Below are 19,536 nucleotides of genomic sequence, written 5' to 3' on the forward strand. Positions count from 1 at the left end.
TCACTTATTTCACTGTGCCTTATGCAGATATGTTATGAAGAAGTTGTGTTTAAAATTTCCAGATCAAAAAATTGTATGTGCGTAACACTGACTTTCCGTAAACAGTAAGTATATATAAAATCAGAAGACACTAAAGTTGGAGTAGCAGCATTTACTGGAGACCCACTAATTATATTCTCTGTTACTGTATGGCCGTGTAATTAAATTTAAAGTGGTGCTTAAGGAAATATGACAAGAATTATTGTTTTAATATTGTCAGTGTATTAAACATGCTTACAGTATTTATTGAAAGGTGGTCTTTCAAAGAGAAAATGTAGAATTGGTATATACAAGCTGTTCTTTTCTAATGGTTTGCTTACTTGTATTTTTTTGTTTTTATAAATAGTGGCTGTTCATAATTATGGTTGTAAGGCACCTCAAGCATGGAATGAGTAGAATATAAATATTTTAATTTCAAACTGTACAAGTTGTTACATGTTATCCTAGGAATATCTGATTTGTTTCTCAGGCAGCATCCCTGCCATGCTTCATAGCTGAATGATTTTGAAATTGGAAGAAGTTTCAAAAGCAGTTCTTAAGGTGAAATGAGGAATGAGTTCAAAGGGAAAAACCTAAAATCACACTAGACATGTGCAAGCCTAAGACAACAATTTGGATTTTAGCTACAGTGTGTGTTGGTCCTGAAATACAGAATATGTACCATAAAGCTGGAAACATCTGGCTAAATGAAAGTAGGGAATTCAGTGGCTATTTCCAGTTAGTTGTGACATTACTCTAACAGAAAATAACTTAGAACATTCTTATTTACCTTCTGTAACCTGACAGCTATAGTCACCCAGGTGTGCCTTCAAACAAGGTCTGCTCTAAGGTCTGCTCTATTCACCTGTGTGATGAAATCCACAGTTGAAATTAACAAATTAAATTAAGGCTGAAATTATAAGCACACTCACTAAGAAGTAAATTACATTGAAAACAGTGAGACTCCATTTTGAATAAAATATGCATCAGTTTGTGCTGAAAAGATAGTTTTTAAAAAAATTTAAAGTGTGATGTATTTGCTACTTTGAGTTTCTGCTTTTTATTTAGTGTGAAAGAATAGTATTGCCGCTTAACCCAGTAAATAGTAAATGCATTTCTGAGGTTTATTTCTGAAATAAAACCAATAATGTGCAGCTATAGTGATGCTGCTATTTGTTTGAAACTCATATTTGTTTGAAATATATGCAGTAGCTTGAATCCAAAGGATTTTTGTTCTTTGGAATATCTACCCTTTCTGGAGTTACTGCTATTGTAGAAACTATGGGAGCCATGTTTACAGCATTCATTTGGTAGGGTCACTTTACATAATCAGGTATATGTGAATACAGTCATGCTTCAAATACAAGAGCTGCAATTACCTCGGAGACAATTTGTCACGGGAATCGCCAAAATTTGTTAAACGACCTTAGAGGGTAATTTGTGTGGGAGAATGGAATAATGGCAGAAAGTGACCCCCCTCTCTGTTTTGCACATCACATTGTGTCTATGACTGAGAGAGATGCTGCAGTCCTGAACAGCATCTATGGAACCAAATAACTGAGTCAGGAGAAGGGCAGCTGAGTTGATTTTCATAAAACAAAGATACTTAAAAGCTCTCAAATTGTGTATTTTTAACTAAATCCTATTATATGAAATGTTTCAAAATCCTTGCAGTTTATAGTTGCCACCAAAGTTCATGTGAGTCATATATATTTAATAATGTATAACCCCCAGTGCTCATGCACACACACAAATTGTGATTGTATGATTCCCTGGTTAGCATGTAAGCAAATGAATTGCATTTTGCTGAGGATGGGCTGATTCAGTTTTATAGTAATTCTTGAATGCCACCTGCTGGGCTGCTTCTAAAATGGCTGAGGAGATGCTTCATGTTTTCACCTCTGCTACAGTCCACACTCGCTGCAGTCATTGCAGCTTTGCCTGTTTAAGATCTAATCCTACTGCCACTGTCTCCTGCTGTCCACAGAACACAACATATTCAGACATTAGAGAAATCAGTAATTCTGTAAAAGTTTTTGCAAGGCATTTTTTAATCTTTCACCCTCTATGTAGGATTGATGAGAGACAGTAGCAGTTGCTGCCTACTGTCTCCACTGAAATAGCAAGCAAAAGTATAGATGTCCGAGAGCTTTTTCAAGTACACATGTCCTCCTATATACAAGATAAATCTTATTTAATTCTGTGCTTCAACAACTCCAGTGACTTAGTCCTTAGGGAAGCACTTGACTAACCAATTCCAAATGCTTACTCATGATTTTGAGAACAGAGAGTGCCCCCACCCCTTAATGGAGAAGTGATCAAAATTAGGAAGTGGGTTTTCCAAGTCAGAAAGCTTAACAGGGTTTAATTTGGACTCAGGTACATTCTTAATGCCACTAACAAGGATTCAGCCCTGACCTCTGGGATAACATATGAGGTTACTAATATAGAGGTCATAAATCTTGTAAAAGTCAAGCTTTCGTTGAATAAATGGGTTAAACAAGACTAGTTCTAAGTAGTCACGAGTCACATAAAAAAAAAAAGGATACAGCTGCATGCGCCCTAAAAGTATTGGGAAATTGCACTCTTTTTAATATTAAAAGTAGTAGTTAAAGGAAAAGAAACAGAGCATGCATAGATGTAGACTAAGCAATATAGTCATGTAGTTAACATACACTGTCCATAACTGTCACTCATTTTGATTTCTGTAGTTATCCGATGTAAAGGATTGTATCTTGTGTTGTCATGGGCTGTCAGTTCCATCATCAATGTAGGACTGTAACCTTATCCACAGTGACACCCAGAATAAATAAACCGGTAAACCTTTAGAGCTTTCTTAAAGAACAGATGACACCACCAAAGATGATCAGTACAGATTTTGTTGTCTTCCAAAACCACTTAATGTGATCAGAGAATTAAAATTTCAACAAGTCATTTAATGATGGCTGAGCTGTAAGAACTGTAACACCCAGGTTAGGTTTCTTGGTTTCATAGTCATATGTGGGATAGTGTCTTTCTGCACTGTGCATATTCTGGGATATTCTTCTCTGGCTTAAATGATCACGGAAATTTATTAGCAGCAATGAGGTCACTGTAATTTTCAATAAATGGTGACTTGCTGATTTATATCAAAAGATCCATACAGCAGTAAACAATACCATTTACATTTAATTAGTTTTATTGAACCAGAAGCAATTTTATTTGTAATGAACTGCATGTTATGATTAAGGATGTATTTTAATGATCTTTAAGTAAGGTGAACAAATGTTGCCCTTGACCTAATAGAGGAGGTTTTTCTACATTATTGATAACTCTAGAGTGATTTCTAAATTATTATTGTGAACTGTAGAGGAAAACATTGTCATTATTGTGCCATCATTTAGTTCTTTCATGACTTATGCAAACAATTAGATGCATCCTTACAAAATGCTTCCCTGTAAGTTAGACGGAGATGTTCAGCTAAACAACCTCTCTCTAATAATTGTTTAAATCTTATATTTCCATGATACAATGTGTTGTAAGTCCCCTTACTTTTAACTTACATTTGGAAATTCAAATAGTCTTAATTTTCTCTTGTCTAAAAACATAAGTGACAGTGTATGAGAATCAATAAGTTTAGAAACATTATTGTTTTAGTTTTAGTTTAAAAATAAATTGCACGGTGGCAGAGGTATAGAATCAACAATAAACAATTACTCTCTCATTGGATTATTTAAAATACAGTCTGTACTAATTTTGAAGTTTGTCATGGAGGCTTTGGGTATATCATTTTTTCATGATATATAACTAGCTCTTTCCTTGCTTTTGAGACAATTTAGATGTGATGGCTATGCTGTTTCAAGGAAAACAGCAAATGTTAAAGTGATCTAGTTTGTTCACAGCTTAACCATTTCTGCAAAGCATGAGAGTATGTAAAGTAAAAAAAAAACTTTCGTGCTTGGCTCACTTCATTAATAGTTTTTATTGTATTACAAGTATGTGTGTGGTATTAGTTTTCTGCTGTACTGAGACTCTTATTTTTCTGTGCACAATAAAGCACATAATAGCCTGGATTATCTAAATTGTAGGTGATAACAGATTGAGAAGAACTGAATGATGAAGATATAGGACACCACATGTGTATTAGTTTCATATGAATTATTTCTCAAGAGGCTGATGAAAACTAACTTAGAAGAACAAAAATGCACTGAATGGAAGTTTGTGTGAAAGCTTACAATAAATGGTTGATGATTTAGCATAAAAACAGTTGATTTGTAATGGAAGATGCTGAAATCTGATTTGCTCTCTTAAAATATGAATAAAATATATGAGCAAGCATAAATAATTCAGCAGAATGTGAAGAAGAAGCTATGGTTAGAGTTGCATTCTTTTAAAACTAAATGGAAACATCCTGATAAATTTACTTGTTGATTATGTTAGGAACTTTTGCTTGCTTTTCTTTAAAAATGTATATAGAGAACTATATTTAATAGTCATAATCACCTTTTAATCTAACAGTTATGCCTGATAGAAAATATGTGTGTTTACCAGTGCTTAGTTTTTACTGCTGATACTTTTCAAATAACCACATGTACACCTGATCCAAACATCACTGAGCATAGCTATGCTTTTTCAACTCACACAGCTAAAAGGATGATGGGGAGGCAGGAACTGTCTGCACTTGAGGCCCCCCAACTACGAAAGGGGTGTTTGCATGCTCACAAACACAACATAAGGCTATGCACCTTACATTTCAATTGTTGCTCTTTGGATCAGCGCTCTTTTTTTGATTATGAAGATTCATCATGTGCAGTGGGGACTTCTATGCGTTGAAACTGGTTCCTATGTTCAAATTACTACTTGCCTGGACCAAAGGATGCAGTCAGTGGCCATTTACTCTGGTGGACATACAGCCACTTGGAAAGTGAAACATTCTCCATATTGTTTGCTTATGCAATGAGGAGAAATTTGAATACATCCTTTTAAATATAATTTTATTGGTTTTTCAACAAAGTGAATACAAAACTATATTCCCCCATACATATATTCCTTGCCCCTTCCTCCCCGTCAAACAAAGTGTTACAGAAAAACATGCCAGAGTTGTAGTTGTGATGCCAGTGGGTGTCATTGTATGTGATGTTAGTTGAATACATTAATCTGAGTAGATTGGTTTCTGGGTTTTTTTTTAAAAAAGGGGGGGATATTTGGCAATAATAGACAGTAATGAAATATACTGATATACAAATCCACAATAGCACTTCCCACAAATAATTATAACATCAAAGTTCATAATATAAGAACTACTGTTCCTGAGATACACACCCCAGTGTAGAAATGTTCAAGATCCCTAGATGACACTGAGGATATATAACTGAATAACCACAGAAATTACAAAGGTGGATAAGATCACCATATGGCCACGGAAAATTCCATAGACAACATATGCACCAAGGGAAACCAGGAAGTGAGAAACTACTGTGAGCCCGTGGAATCTGAGTCTCATTTTGTAAACATTTTGTATATGGGTACGAGTATGTATTATTATTTTACTCTGTATTGTACAGGTATTCAAAACATATGCCTGTTTAAATTGCTGCTTTCCTCTATAAAAAAGTGACTTGCAAGTATTTTGAAGAGGAAAAATATGCATATTGTATCTCTAGTGGCATTATATTTCTTGTACTTGAGTTTAGAAAGCAGAAGCAAGCTAGACTATGTATATGCATCAGTTAGTATCTCCAGATTGTCATTTACCTTTTGATCTCCATCTGTGAAAATAATTTTTTTAAAGAAGTTTGATGGGGATTAAGGTCTAGGCATGTTCTGTTAAACACTTTTAAATATACCTTTATCTGTGAGCAATTAATTAAGTATTGGTTTTAGCCCAAGAAAAAATAAATGCCCAACAGATAATCATTTCCCTGTGCATAATCTCAAGTAATGTCTAGTACACAGAGAGGGAAATTTTGTGCTATAAATTGTAATGTTGTGGTACGCTGCTTCTGCGTATGTACAGTAAGAGGGAAGAGAGCAACAGGGCAGTACTGATCCCTGTAAGATACCTATGGGGAAGAATATTGAATTGTCTCTGTCCAACTGATATGATTCTCTTTAAGCCAGTGAATACATCCATTAGCGGAAGTGGGATTCTCTGTCTGCAGTGCTGCATTCTCCTCTGAAGGCTTGAGGGACCCCTTTTTGTAGTCTCCCCGTTCCACTGACATATGCCTCTTCAAAAGCCCCTCCATCTCCTGAGAGACGCCATTGGATATCACCAATTACATACATAATTTTATTTGTATGCCGCCTTTCCACAGTTCAAACCATGCTCAAGGTGGCTTACGGCATGGAAAAAATACATAGCTACAACATAACAAATGTAGTCATAAACTACATTAAACATAAAAAATACAAAGACGTACTGAATAATTTACACATAAATCACAACAAAATCTAAAATAAATATACAAAAAACCCAACAGCTCTCCAACATCCGTAATAATACCCAAGTCCCAATTAACCAATTAGCCTTATTGCTGAAGGTATTAGTGGCATTTTGATACATGGATATTTCAAAATTATCTGTTCTAGGATCTTTTTTCAATCAATGCATATGTTTATGCTCAGAAGCCACAAATGGATATTCACAGCTTTGAAGGTACCTTTACACGGGTAAGCAATAATTATTACTATATCACTATGTCCCAAGAATGTAATATATTAAAAGAAAATGATATTTAATGCAAGTTAGCTCTGAAATTCTTGAACTGTATTTTACTAAGTGTTTTCAAGAAAGAGAATGACCAGTTAAGGTGCTATTCCACACTTCTCAGAAGGAATTTATCAACCATAGAGATGAGGATTATGCAATGTACCACCTAGAAATCAATACAGAGTGACATTTGCAAGTCCAGAGTTGTTTAGAACTTTATATGGAAGCAAAAAGATCTTAAAATTGGCTTGGTGACTAATAGGCAGTCTGCTAAAGTGGCTAATAGGCACTGCTAAGATATCTTAGTAGTGATGTGATATGGATCCAGTGAAGAAAACCAGTCACCACCACTCATCACAGCATTCTCCAAATTTGGGTCTAAACATGAGTTCACAGTGGCCAAGCTATTTCTGTCCAGGAAAAGGAACAATTACTGAATTTATATCCTGCCCTTCCTACCAAAGGAGCCCAGGGCAGGAAGTTGACATACCATCCAAAGCTGCTGATAGGCACCCTTTACTGCAGAGGTCCTCCCTTGACAAAGATGGCACTGTGGCCTAAACCACTGAGCCTTTTGGGCCTGCTGATCAGAAGGTCAGCAGTTCGAATCCGTGCAACAGGGTGAAGCTCCCATTGCTCTGTCCCAGCTTCTGCGAACCTAGTAGTTTGAAAGCACGGCAGTGCAAGTAGATAAATAGGTACTGCTGTGGTGGGAAAGTAAACACAGTTTCTGTGCGCTCTGTCACTCATCACAGTTCTTCATGAGCCAGAAGCGGTTTAGTCATGCTGGTCATATGACTCGGGAAGCTGTCTGTGGACAAACGCCGGCTCCCTTGGCCTGAAGCGAGATGAGCGCCGCACCCCATAGTCGCCTATGACTGGACTTAACTGTCTAGGAGTCCTTTACCTTTACTTTACCCTAAACTGCTGACTAATGTCCCATTACCTCTGTATCACTTTGGCCCAAGTGAGCATGGGTGCTGTTGCTCCATGCTCTATTTTGAGTTTTTCGCAAGGCATACATGTTTTGGTTTAGTGTATTTGCTGAGCGGAGTTGCAGGTACTGGGACAGGTAATATATGGGTGGAGATGAGAGAAGACTGAAGGAGGAGATTTTTGTTGAGCATTATTCCCATTGCTCTCTGCCCTCCATGCAAGTGGTGGGGTTTTCTGCCACCATGGGCCCCTTTTTAGTAAGGGGAATATATAATGATTCATTCAAACCCCTCCCTTCCAATAGATGTGGTGGTTTGGATTGCTCTGTCCATCCCAATGAAATTCACTTGATTCACATCAGTGAGACCAAATTGTTTTAAGTTAATCACTTAAATCAATTAAATTCTAGATGCAGTATTTAATTCTAAACAATTTTGTATATTTTGAAAAAAATATTTATTATAATTTTCTCGCAATTTTATCTGACATTTGTTACCATATAAAAATCCTAATGATCTTTAAATGCTAGTCCATTATGAATGTGGGCGTATACAATATTGTTAGAGGCAATATTTCCCCATACATGCATGTATGTATGATTATACAGTATTTTTGAAAAATAGTTTTACAAGTTGGCTTTGTTTTTAACAGGAAGACAGTGACCCAACAGTTCATGAAAGCCTAAGCATAGAAAATACATTATGGGCAAGCACAGTTGTTGCCTCAGGTAAACAATGCATGCTTTATTGATGTGGAGAGAGAGTGGGAGAGACAACTGGAAAACAGGGGGAAATAGGCATTTAGACTTTATGCTATTTCACATATGAAATTATGTGTGTGGTGACCTGGAATGCAATGCACGTGTAATTGGGGTGGGCACTGTATAGCCTAGTGGAGAGTTCAGAAATTCTTACCTGAAGTCACTCCATACTATTAACTACCCTCAAATAGCCATTACGTTAGATACTCAAGGGTTCTCAAATGACCAGACAGGCGTGGGGAGAGAGTTTACTTAGGCAGATAAAATATGTGAATGAGCCCACAATATTATATTGTACAGTGGTACCTCGGTTACATACACTTCAGGTTGCATACGCTTCAGGATACAGACTCTGCTAACACAGAAATATTACCTTGGGATAAGAACTTTGCTTCAGGATGAGAACAGACGTCATGCTTCGGTGGTGCAGTAGCAGCGGGAGGCCCCATTAGCTAAAGTGGTGCTTCAGGTTAAGAACAGCTTTAGGTTAAGAACGGACCTCCAGAACGAATTACAGTGGTACGTCTGGTTACGTACTTAATTCGTTCCGGAGGTCCGTTGTTAACCTGAAACTGTTCTTAACCTGAAGTACCACTTTAGCTAATGGGGCCTCCCGCTGCTGCTGCGCCTCCACCGTGCAATTTCTATTCTGATCCTGAAGCAAAGTTCTTAACCCGAGGTACTATTTCTGGGTTAGTGGAGTCTGTAACCTGAAGCAGATGTAACCCAAAGCGTATGTAACCCGAGGTACCACTGTAAGTACTTAACCTGAGGTACCACTGTAGTAGTTTTCTACATCAACAATACTAAGAGGAAAGTTTGTATTTTTATGATAGCTGAATGAATATTACCATTTTTTAACATTTTATTTCCCAAGTTATAAAGTTTTCCTATAAACAGTTTTCTTTGTTTTATTTATTGCAGGAACAGTAATTGGTGTTGTTATTTATACCGGAAAAGAGACTCGGAGTGTAATGAACACCTCCAATCCAAAGAATAAGGTAGGCTGGTTTGATTAGCAAGAGTGTTGTACTAAATGCCTTTAAAAGTCTGAACAGCTTTACCTTTTCTATGTATTTCTTTTTCATGCTAAAGAGAGGATTAAATTCATATATTATGATTCTCCACCAATTCAGCCAGTACAACTGATTACTTGTCCTAAATTCTGCTTATTGTATTTATTTCTATTGAAAATAGTTTCCCATCTGTGCTTTACAGTACTGTACTAGATTAGGTTTTCCAGCAATGGAATATGCTTCCATTTCATCATTTTGGTATTTCATTGGTCAGTTTTTAAATTACTTCTTGTTACTCATAATTATTTTGGGCAGTGCATAAAGGTGGCATGCTTAAAACCTGGGGAATGTATATCATTATGTGCGTGGTGAAAATTCAGATAAAGGGTGATCTCCGACTAAGACTTACTCAGTGTAGACTCACTGAAATTAATGGTCTTAATTTCATTGGCTTCAATGGGTCTGGCATTGAGTGTGACTAACATTGGATTTCATCCAAATGGTATTCAGTTATGGCCTTTATTGCAGTGTTTCTCAAGTTGGAGTGGGTCTCTTACGGGCGACATAGGACATCACGAGTCAATCTAGCATAAAATCAACAAGCCTTGCAGGTCTCACTTGGGACGTGGACCCATAATAATAATAATAATAATAATAATAATAATAATAATAATTTTTTATTTATACCCCGCCCTCCCCAGCCAAGGCCGGGCTCAGAGCAGCTTACAAACAATAATAAAAACAATAAGAATGATTACAACTTAAAAACAAAAATAAAATGCAACATTAAAATAATGGAACATTAAAATATTAAAATGTAGCCTCGTCACAGGAGGAGAAGGAAAAGAAAACAAAAGAGAGAGAGAGAGAGAGAGAGAGAGAGAGAGGGAATCAAATTGGCTCCAAGCCAAAGGCCAGGCGGAACAACTCTGTCTTACAGGCCCTGCGGAAAGAAATCAGATCCTGCAGGGTCCTGGTCTCATGAGGCAGAGCGTTCCACCAGGCCGGAGCCAGAGTTGAAAAGGCCCTGGCTCTGGTTGAAGCCAATCTAACTTCCTTAGGGCCCGGGACCACTAGGGTGTTGCTATTTATGGACCTTGAGGCTCTCCGTGGGGCATACCGGGAGAGGCGGTCCCGTAGGTACGAGGGTCCTAGGCCGTGAAGGGCTTTAAAGGTCAAAAGCAGCACCTTAAACCTGACCCTGTACTCCACCGGGAGCCAGTGCAGCTTGAAAAGCACTGGGTGAATATGCTCCCATGGCAGAGACCCCGTGAGGAGCCTCGCTGCAGCATTCTGTACCCGCTGGAGTTTCTGGGACAGCTTCAAGGGCAGACCCGCATAGAGCGAATTACAGTAGTCAAGCCTGGAGATGACCGTCGCATGGATCACTGTGGCCAAGTCAGGGCGGGAAAGGTAAGGGACCAACTGCTTGATGCGGCGAAGGTGGAAAAATGTCGCCTTGGCTGTTGCTGTAACCTGCGCCTCCATGGAAAGGGAGGCGTCAAGGATTACACCCAAACTCTTAACGGAAGGCAATGGCACTAATTGGGCCCCCGCAAGAGAAGGGAGTTGGTCCCTCATCCCCATGCCATCCCAACCTAGCCATAGGACCTCTGTCTTCGAAGGATTTAGTTTCAATCGGCTCCCACGAAACCATCCAGCCACAGCTTCCAAGCATCTGGTCAGTGTGTTCAGGGTCGAGTCAGTGTGGCCATCCATCAGCAGATAGAGCTGAGTGTCATCAGCATATTGGTGACAGCCCAGCCCAAAGCTCTGGATAATCTGGGCAAGGGGGCGCATAAAGATGTTAAAAAGCATCGGGGAGAGAATTGCGCCCTGCGGCACTCCACATACCAAGGAGTGGCGCGACGACATTTCCCTCCCTAGTGCCACCCTCTGTCCCCGACCAGAGATAAAAGAGCACAACCAGTTATGGGCTAAGCCCTGTATCCCCACGTCTGCGAGGCGGTGGTCCAGAAGATCATGATCGACCATGTCAAAGGCTGCTGACAAATCTAAAAGGATCAGCAGTCCTGACCTGCCTCGATCCAGTTGTCTATGGAGATCATCTGTTAGGGCAACCAGAGCTGTCTCCGTCCCAAAACCAGGACGGAAACCGGACTGAAATGGATCTAATGCCGATGTTTCCTCCAGAAACCTACCAAGCTGTTCAGCAACCGCTCTCTCAATTACCTTACCCAGGTATGGAAGATTTGAAACTGGGCGGTAATTGGATAGGTCTAAGGGATCTAATGAAGTTTTTTTTAAGAGTGGACACACCACTGCTTCCTTCAGTTCCCCTGGGAATGTCCCCGTGTCAAGGGACAAATTGATAATTTCAACCAGGGGGGTCCGCACAACATCTGGACACTCCCTAATCAGCCAAGACGGGCACGGATCGAGGAGACAGGTGGTGGGCCTACCAACTTGGAGGAATCTATCCACATCAGTAGGGAGTATCCGATCGAAATGGTAGTGAGGCCCAAACAGTGGGGAAGAAGCATTGCTGAGGTTATAAGATGCTGTTCAGTTATGATTAGTGTGGTGCTTAATTTTTTTGAGGTTGGCTTTTGTGTTTGAAAATTGTTGTTTCGGGGAAACATTTCGAGAATCCGTGAAATACACCTGCTCATAGAACGAGTTTTCTTAGTCTGCTAATGCTTCATTAGCTCCCTCCCACCCATTTTTTTATTTTTAATTGAGAATATTTCTTTCTGAATTCAGCTCATCAGTGATTACACAGGTTTTGGTATTCTAGATAGTGGTATTTTGTCAGTTCTGGGCCTTTGGGGGAATAATAAATTATCAGTGCTAAGCCCACGACTAGAATCTAATCCTATTTCAGTCTGGCTTATTGCTTGTGTTTAGCACTGAAACTGACTTGCCTCTCTCTGGTAGACCTAAGTGAGTGCAAACTGTTGTTTCCTCCTAGACCTCTAAGCTCTTTAATACCATTAATTTTTCTGGTGTCCAAGACCCTACTAATTTTGGTGGTGATAAAAAAGGATAAAAAGCTAAAGTGGGTGCAGTGCTGGGCTAGGAGGTACAAATTTCCCCTTACTCGATTATCCGATCAGTAGCCTTGTTTAGCGCATCTGCTGAAGGGGGATGGGTGGGGCTGTTTTGTTGTTCACATGTGGATTTGTAGGATGGTCACACCCACTGCTGGCATGCAGTCCCCAGAGGATTGGCCAAAGGTGAATACACCTCTCAGGCCAAAATATGTCATCCATCCCTGTCTTAAAGTCCTAAATGTCTTGGAGCCAGGGTACCAAAAATACCACCTTATCCTGCATCAACCTGCCTGTCGTGTTAAGATCTGCTTTTCAGATTCATTAATTCATTCATTCTTTCGTAATTAATTAATTAATTAATTTTGTATCCTGCCTGGTTGGAGGAGGGAAATTACAGTCAAAACTATGCAGATAGCTGCTAATCCCAGGTAATAATCTTTCTAAGGACCATTAAAAAGACATTTCAGCTATCATGAGCTGAAACTTGAGATTGCCTTTTATAAATTGAACCTTTATTTCGTAGGAAGATAGTTATATCAAAAGAAGGAAGGAATGAAGGGGAACAAAACCCTTGGTCTTAAAAAATCAATTGTGACAGGTTGCCATTTTCATGCCATTCATAATAATAAGTTACTTAAGAGTCAGAACATAAAGAAGGAAATGATAATACAAATTGCCTAGGGTAGTTATTGCAATCCCTTGAGTGTATTGATTTGTGTTTCTAATAAAAAGATGCTTTTAAATGTGTCATTGACAAAAAGACAGGTGATATGTGCCATTATGTGAATTAGAGTGCCCTATTATTATTTTAATCTGTGTAGCTGCATTTTAAGATAGCACAAAACACAATCAGCACATCTATGGTGTGCACAATTATTTTCCCTCTGATACATTGATGTGAAATTAAAACTTCTTCCAGAAACAATAAATTCTAGGTCAAAAGTAATTCATTTTTCAAGTCTTCTCACACATTGAAGTGGATAAACAATAGGATAATCTATAACCAAAAGGCATTATCTGTTATACCATGCAATTTTATCAATAGCTGACTCTTTGGGATCTGTAACATTCTGCACTAAATCCTTATTTATAACTGTGCTTTCATAAAAGAAATCTGCATGGTGAAGAGAATAAGGAAGCTAGGGTCGTATGGGTTAAAAAGGGTTGTTGCTTTGTAATTTAACAGCTATTCTAAAAATAATTTTCAAGTGTTGCTACAGAGTGCCATCAAGAAAGGATTAAATGGAACAAACAAACAAGTAAATTAGTAGCACATAGACAAGTTGTGATACAGCTTTTAGGATTATGACAACACACGCCCCGCCTTCATTTACATAATCAGCATACTTTGATATTACATCTGTTAACAATTAAAAGTTGTGTTTCTTCAGCTGAAATGTGAACATAAATAAACTTATAATTTCAGGCAGCAGTAAAGAGGCAAAATGTTAAATGCTGAAAAAACAATCATAATTAGAACAGCTGGGATGCATCATAGTTTTAGGGGGAAAGTTTAAACCAGTTCTTAAAAATGTGTGGTTTTCTCATTCAGCATAGGAAAAAACAGGTAACATCAAGCTTTCACTGGGTATGTATACAGTGGTACCTCGGGTTAAGAATTTAATTCGTTCTGGAGGTCTGTTCTTAACCTGAAACTGTTCTTAACCTGAAGCAGCACTTTAGCTAATGGGGCCTCCTGCTGCCGCTGCACGATTTCTGTTCTCATCCTGAAGCAAAGTTCTTAACCCAAGGTAATATTTTTGGGTTAGCGGAGTCTGTAGCCTAAAGCATATGTAACCTGAAGCATATGTAACCCAAGGTACCACTGTATATAAAATGTATAAAGCAGTATAATTATTTAATTCATTCTCACTTCATTTCTGCAGTTCCTTATTAGTGTGAAAAGTCCACCATCCAGGTAGCAGTCTTGTTTTCTTCTTTCACTTTGAAGGGAGAGAAATGATGTCCCCAAATGAGAATGCACAAGAAGTTGTCCCTCTTGTGATGCTGGGATTGGACTCCCCATCTTCAGGGCGATGAAGCCAGGGATTTGGCATATAGCAGGGATGTACATACTAAACGAGAAGCAAGAGGCGCCCAATTGTGCTGCTGCCTCTCCAGCCTAAGGAAGTCACAGTGGCCTGCTCTGACTTCTGCTCAGAAGCCCTAGTGGATCCATAGGGAGGAATTCAAAGTCACACTACGTTAAATATTTTGATCAGCACAAGCTATTCAGTTTGCCAGATGGAACTATTCTCCTTCTTCCCCTGTGTACTGCTTCAGGGTTCTCTCAACCTCCATGAGGCAGTTTCGAGGGGAAGTCCTTGCACAGGGCTTCTGCTGATGGGATTTGTTAGGTGAGTCCTACCCATAGTGTCTGTCGGAGACTGTGCCATGCCATCTGAGTCAATGACTCCTAAAGTGGGCTGTGCACCTATAATTGAAAGGGCTCCTCTCATAGAAGGTGAAGCTGGGTGCTGCACCTCCTATCTAAGTCTAAAACAGCATTCAGGTTCTGTACCACAGCTCTTTCCTCCCATGCCTCAGTTATGGAGTATTCAGCCTGAGCAATGCATGGAGCTGTCCAGGATGCTGTAGAATCTTGCCTGACCTCCATACATCTGAAGCCATCACTCAGAAAAATAATTGGTAAAAATAATTGGTAAAACAGAGATTATTGGTGTGCATAGTATTTCTCAGTTACTGTTCAATATAACCAGTAACAAATAACCACTATACGTTACATGCAATATTGAAGATTATGGAATTGATCTAGTTGGTAGCTTACAAATTTTGTTGGGTCCCTACTTAGCAATACTTCTGCAAGCTCTCTGCTCATGCGAGAACTGCTGGTGGTGAGGAGGCAACAGTAGAAAATTGTCTTGTGCATGCAGAATTGGGTGGGGAAGATGTAATTCATGTTTTAATCAGTTCCTTAGTAAATTCTGAAAACTCAACGAAGGTATTCATGGGTGTCGTTGAAAATGAATGGTTCTGTCTCTCCTGGTAGTTATTATGAGTGAATAGTTTTAAGGCACAGAGATTTACATCTGAGACTATTGTCAGATGTTTGTTTAGCAGTTTTCATAGAATAATAAAATCATAGAATTGTAGAGTTGAAAGGACCACGAGGGTCATCGAGTCTATCCCCCTGCATTGTAGGAATTCCCCCCCCCCCAACGTGTAGCTCAAACCCATGACCCTGGTATTATGAGTCTCATGATGTATTGAGCTATCCCAGCTCTGATTTGTTTCATCAAGAAGGAATAGTATATGAAATTAGAATCCGTGTTCAGTGGAATTCATTTACCTCTTTTATATCTAAATTATTTCTTTTGGCTTTTTGTTTTTTGTCTAATTTTGTAGTGATGAGTTGTTTTTCTTATTTTCATTATTATATATCTTATCTTTGTAAGCAGAATTGTGCTTTAGAAGTGCTGATCAAGAGAATAAATGTGGGGAAAGTGAGTTGCAGTTTCCTGTTATAAATTATTGGTAATGTTTTAGGATCTGTTAATAACCAAATGCAGCAATTAAAAGTTGCCAGTTTAAGTTTGCAGTATAAACTGGAATTGCTTCAGAAAATGGTACCCAAACTGACAATATGTTTGAAGAATTGTTCCATACACGTTCCTTTTCAGCCCTGTTTACCTAGTCCCTCAAACTTATTTCTAGCCTGTTGCATGTGTATGGAAAAAGTTAACTCTAGAAAGCTGTGTTTCATAGTTGATTAATCGTAAAGGATTTACATTCTCCTTATACTTCCTGTAGTTTCCTATAGCTTCCTCAAAGTGTTCATTCTTGAGTCCTATAAGTTTGGAATAAGTAGTATGCACCTATATTTTTCTAAACCCATATAGCCAGTTAACAGGGGCCAGAAATGTCTTCTCTTATTATTGTGGCGTTAATTGTGACTGTAGTGAGTTATTCTGAATCTGTGTCCCCTAATCACAGGGCAGAGCTTATTTAAAATGTCTATGTTATGGTGTGGAAAAATCAAAGAAAAATTTCCATAGCACGTTTCAAGTGTAAAACCATCTAAATAAATAATGATTTCATATATAAGTATGTCGTTGCTCAATTCCGTACTCATACCTGTGTAAACAAGAAGTGTATGGATATCTTATAATTTAGAAAAGGATTTATTTTGTTTTTGTATTTTAATCACCCAGGCAACAATTTTTCTTAACTTTAAGTCAATGCTTCGTGATTTATTGCACCAATTATAAAAATTGTTTTGTAGCCTAAGGATGTAGACATTGTCGGGAAAATGCAAGGCAAAGAGGAGAATTTTCTAATGAATCCATTTAATATGCTTTTAATTCAAATGATATGAACATAAGTTTTTGCAAGGTTTCAGTATCAGTCTAAAATGATATATTTGGTTTTAAATTTTAGATTAATGTAGATATGGCAACATCAGCATTATTATAGGGTATGGCTGTGTGGCTAAGATCTCATTTGTAGTCTAATCAGCTTATTACGGGGCGTTATTCCAGTCTTTAAAATGGCATTGAATTGTGCTCTTCATAATGCATGAATCAGTAATCAATCCTATTTGGATAGATATTTCTTAAAACTTAGTTCATTGGGTAAGATTGGAATCTGCCACAGCTAAAGGTCATATATAGCTGTTAATTAGCCTAAAGGGAAATTAACTGAATTAACTGAATAAGGTTGCCTCAGTCAAACAATTCTTCAACTGCTAGCCCTGTTTATTTCCCTGTGACATGTGCAGACACAGAGCTTTGATAATTAGGCTGTACAAAATATGTAACCCAATTTTTGTGTTTTGACTAGCATTTAGCCACATTCTTCTTCATGTAAAATGAATGCTTAATTCACAATTCTTGCCTGCTTAAACTTTGCAATAGAAGATCAATAATATATTTGAGCTGGAAAGGCGTTCCTCAGTTTTGTAGATTACACCACACAAGAGGTACTTAAAAAATATTCATTTATGCTCCCTCTTCAACTTTCACACTTTCTCTTGCATATATTAAATGCTGTCACTTTATAAAGGCTACCTTGATGTTCTGTCAGCTCCCGCAGTATACAAGAGCCAGCTAACATTAACATTTTATTTTATGGTTGTGGGTGTAGTTGCAGTTTCTGAAGTGATTAAGGTAACTAGTATAGATATGTTTTAAAAAGTATAAGTAATGAATAATTTCCATGTCTGTAGGAGCTTTTGTGTGAGCCAGGGATTCCCACATAGTGGGGTTGCTGTTGCCAGCCATTATGTCTCGTTTGCAGACCTAATAAGGCAACATCAAACTTAATATTGAGATTCTGCTTTGACAAAAATAATACATGGCTTAACATAGCTATTCTGGGAAGACTTGTGTAGCAAAAAAAAAAGTCTTGCAATATGTGCTGGAAACTGAAGATCACCAGCACATGTCTAATTTCAGGAGGAATACCAAATACTACTTTGTTAAATATCCTACTCCATAAAACTGCAGATCAGATTTCAGCAATGTGTGGTAGAAGCAGGAGGGCCCCTTCAGATGACCTGAGTAATATTTCTGCATGATGTTCTCCAGGTGTTAGACATCATTCTCAGCCAGCAAGACCAATGGTTGGAGATTATTTATTTATTACTATTTATTACATTTCTAGACTACCCTTCATCCGAGGATCACAGGAACAAAATACAAGTATACACCACACAAAAATACATAACATGTTGTTGTTGTTTAGTCATGTCCGACTCTTCGTGACCCCATGGACCAGACCACGCCAGGCACTCCTGTCTTCCACTGCCTCCTGCAGTTTGGTCAAACTCATGTTGGTAGCTTTGAGAACACTGTCCAACCATCTCGTCCTCTGTTGTCCCCTTCTCCTTGCGCCCTCCATCTTTTCTGGTCTTTTCCAGGGAGTCTTCTCTTCTCATGAGGTGGCCAAAGTATTGGAGCCTCAGCTTCACGATCTGTCCTTCCAGTGAGCACTCAGGGCTGATTTCCTTAAGAATGGATAGGTTTCAATTCTTCGGCGATCAGCCTTCTTTATGGTCCAGCTCTCACTTCCATACACCACTACTGGGAAAACCATAGCTTTTACTATACGCACCTTTGTTGGCAAGGTCTCTGCTTTTTAAGATGCTGTCTAGGTTTGTCATTGCTTTTCTCTCAAGAAGCAGGCGTCTTTTAATTTCGTGACTGCTGTCACCATCTGCAATGATCATGGAACTCAAGAAAATAAAATCTCTCACTGCCTCCATTTCTTCCCCTTCTATGTGCCAGGAGGTAATGGGACCAGTGGCAATGATCTTCGTTTTTTTGATGTTGAGCTTCAAAAACAATACTCTCCCACATAGTTTAAAAGGCCACAGATTGTTTAATTAGCCAAAAGCCTGGAAGAAGCGGGATGTTTTTGCCTGGCACATAAAGATATGAAACAAGGGTGCCAGGCCAACTTTCCAGGGGAGAGAATTCCATAAGCAGAGAGCCACTGCAGAAAAGGCCCATTCTCATGTTGCCACCCTCTGGATGTCTCATGGGAGAGGCACAGAAAGAAGAGCCTCAGGTGATGATCTGAGGGTCTGGATTGGTTCATATGGGACGAGATGGTCCTTGAGGTATTGTGGTCCTGGCTGTTTAAAGCTTAATAGATCAAAACCAGCACTTTGAATTGGCCTCATAAATGTACGTAATTGGCAGCCAGTGCAGTTGGGCCAGGGTTGGTTGCTGAATTCTGCATCAGCTGAAGTTTGTGAACCATCTTCAGAGCCAGCCCCATGTAGAAAGCGTTGCAGTAATCTAACCTAGAGATTACCAGAGCATAGATGACAGCCATTGGGCTTTCCCTGTCCAGATAGAGGTGCAGCTGGTCCACCAGCCAAAGCTGATGGAAGGCACTCCGCACCACTGAGATCACCTGAGCCTCAGGTGACAGCAGTGGATACAGAAATACCCCCAAGCTGCGTACCCACTCTTTCAGAAGTGCTACCACAACCAGAGCAACCTCGCATCCAACCAGTCTGGGGAACCTCCAGTTATCAGGCCCCCAGTCCTAATCAGGTTTGCGAGTAGTAGTTTCAAGAATATTGTTGACTTTTAGTGTTGCAGCTCATCCCTTGGGAACTAATTACCAGCTGAA

The 19,536-nt window shown here is 38.9% G+C and overlaps 1 protein-coding gene across 13 annotated transcripts in view; it reads left to right on the forward strand.

Moving 5' to 3' along the window:
- ATP9B (ATPase phospholipid transporting 9B (putative)) overlaps positions 1 to 19,536 on the forward strand; it is a 118,411-nt gene that overhangs the window by 46,573 nt on the left and 52,302 nt on the right. For all 13 annotated transcript variants that reach the window (XM_083746878.1, XM_083746873.1, XM_083746877.1 and 10 more), the window contains 3 exons: positions 6,589 to 6,669; positions 8,297 to 8,372; positions 9,330 to 9,406. In XM_083746878.1, the coding sequence (XP_083603004.1) occupies positions 6,589 to 6,669; positions 8,297 to 8,372; positions 9,330 to 9,406 (234 nt within the window). The remainder of the gene's footprint in view (positions 1 to 6,588; positions 6,670 to 8,296; positions 8,373 to 9,329; positions 9,407 to 19,536) is intronic.

This window comes from Podarcis gaigeae, assembly GCF_964106915.1.
Source record: "Podarcis gaigeae genome assembly, chromosome: 7".
NCBI classification, from domain to species: domain Eukaryota; kingdom Metazoa; phylum Chordata; class Lepidosauria; order Squamata; family Lacertidae; genus Podarcis; species Podarcis gaigeae.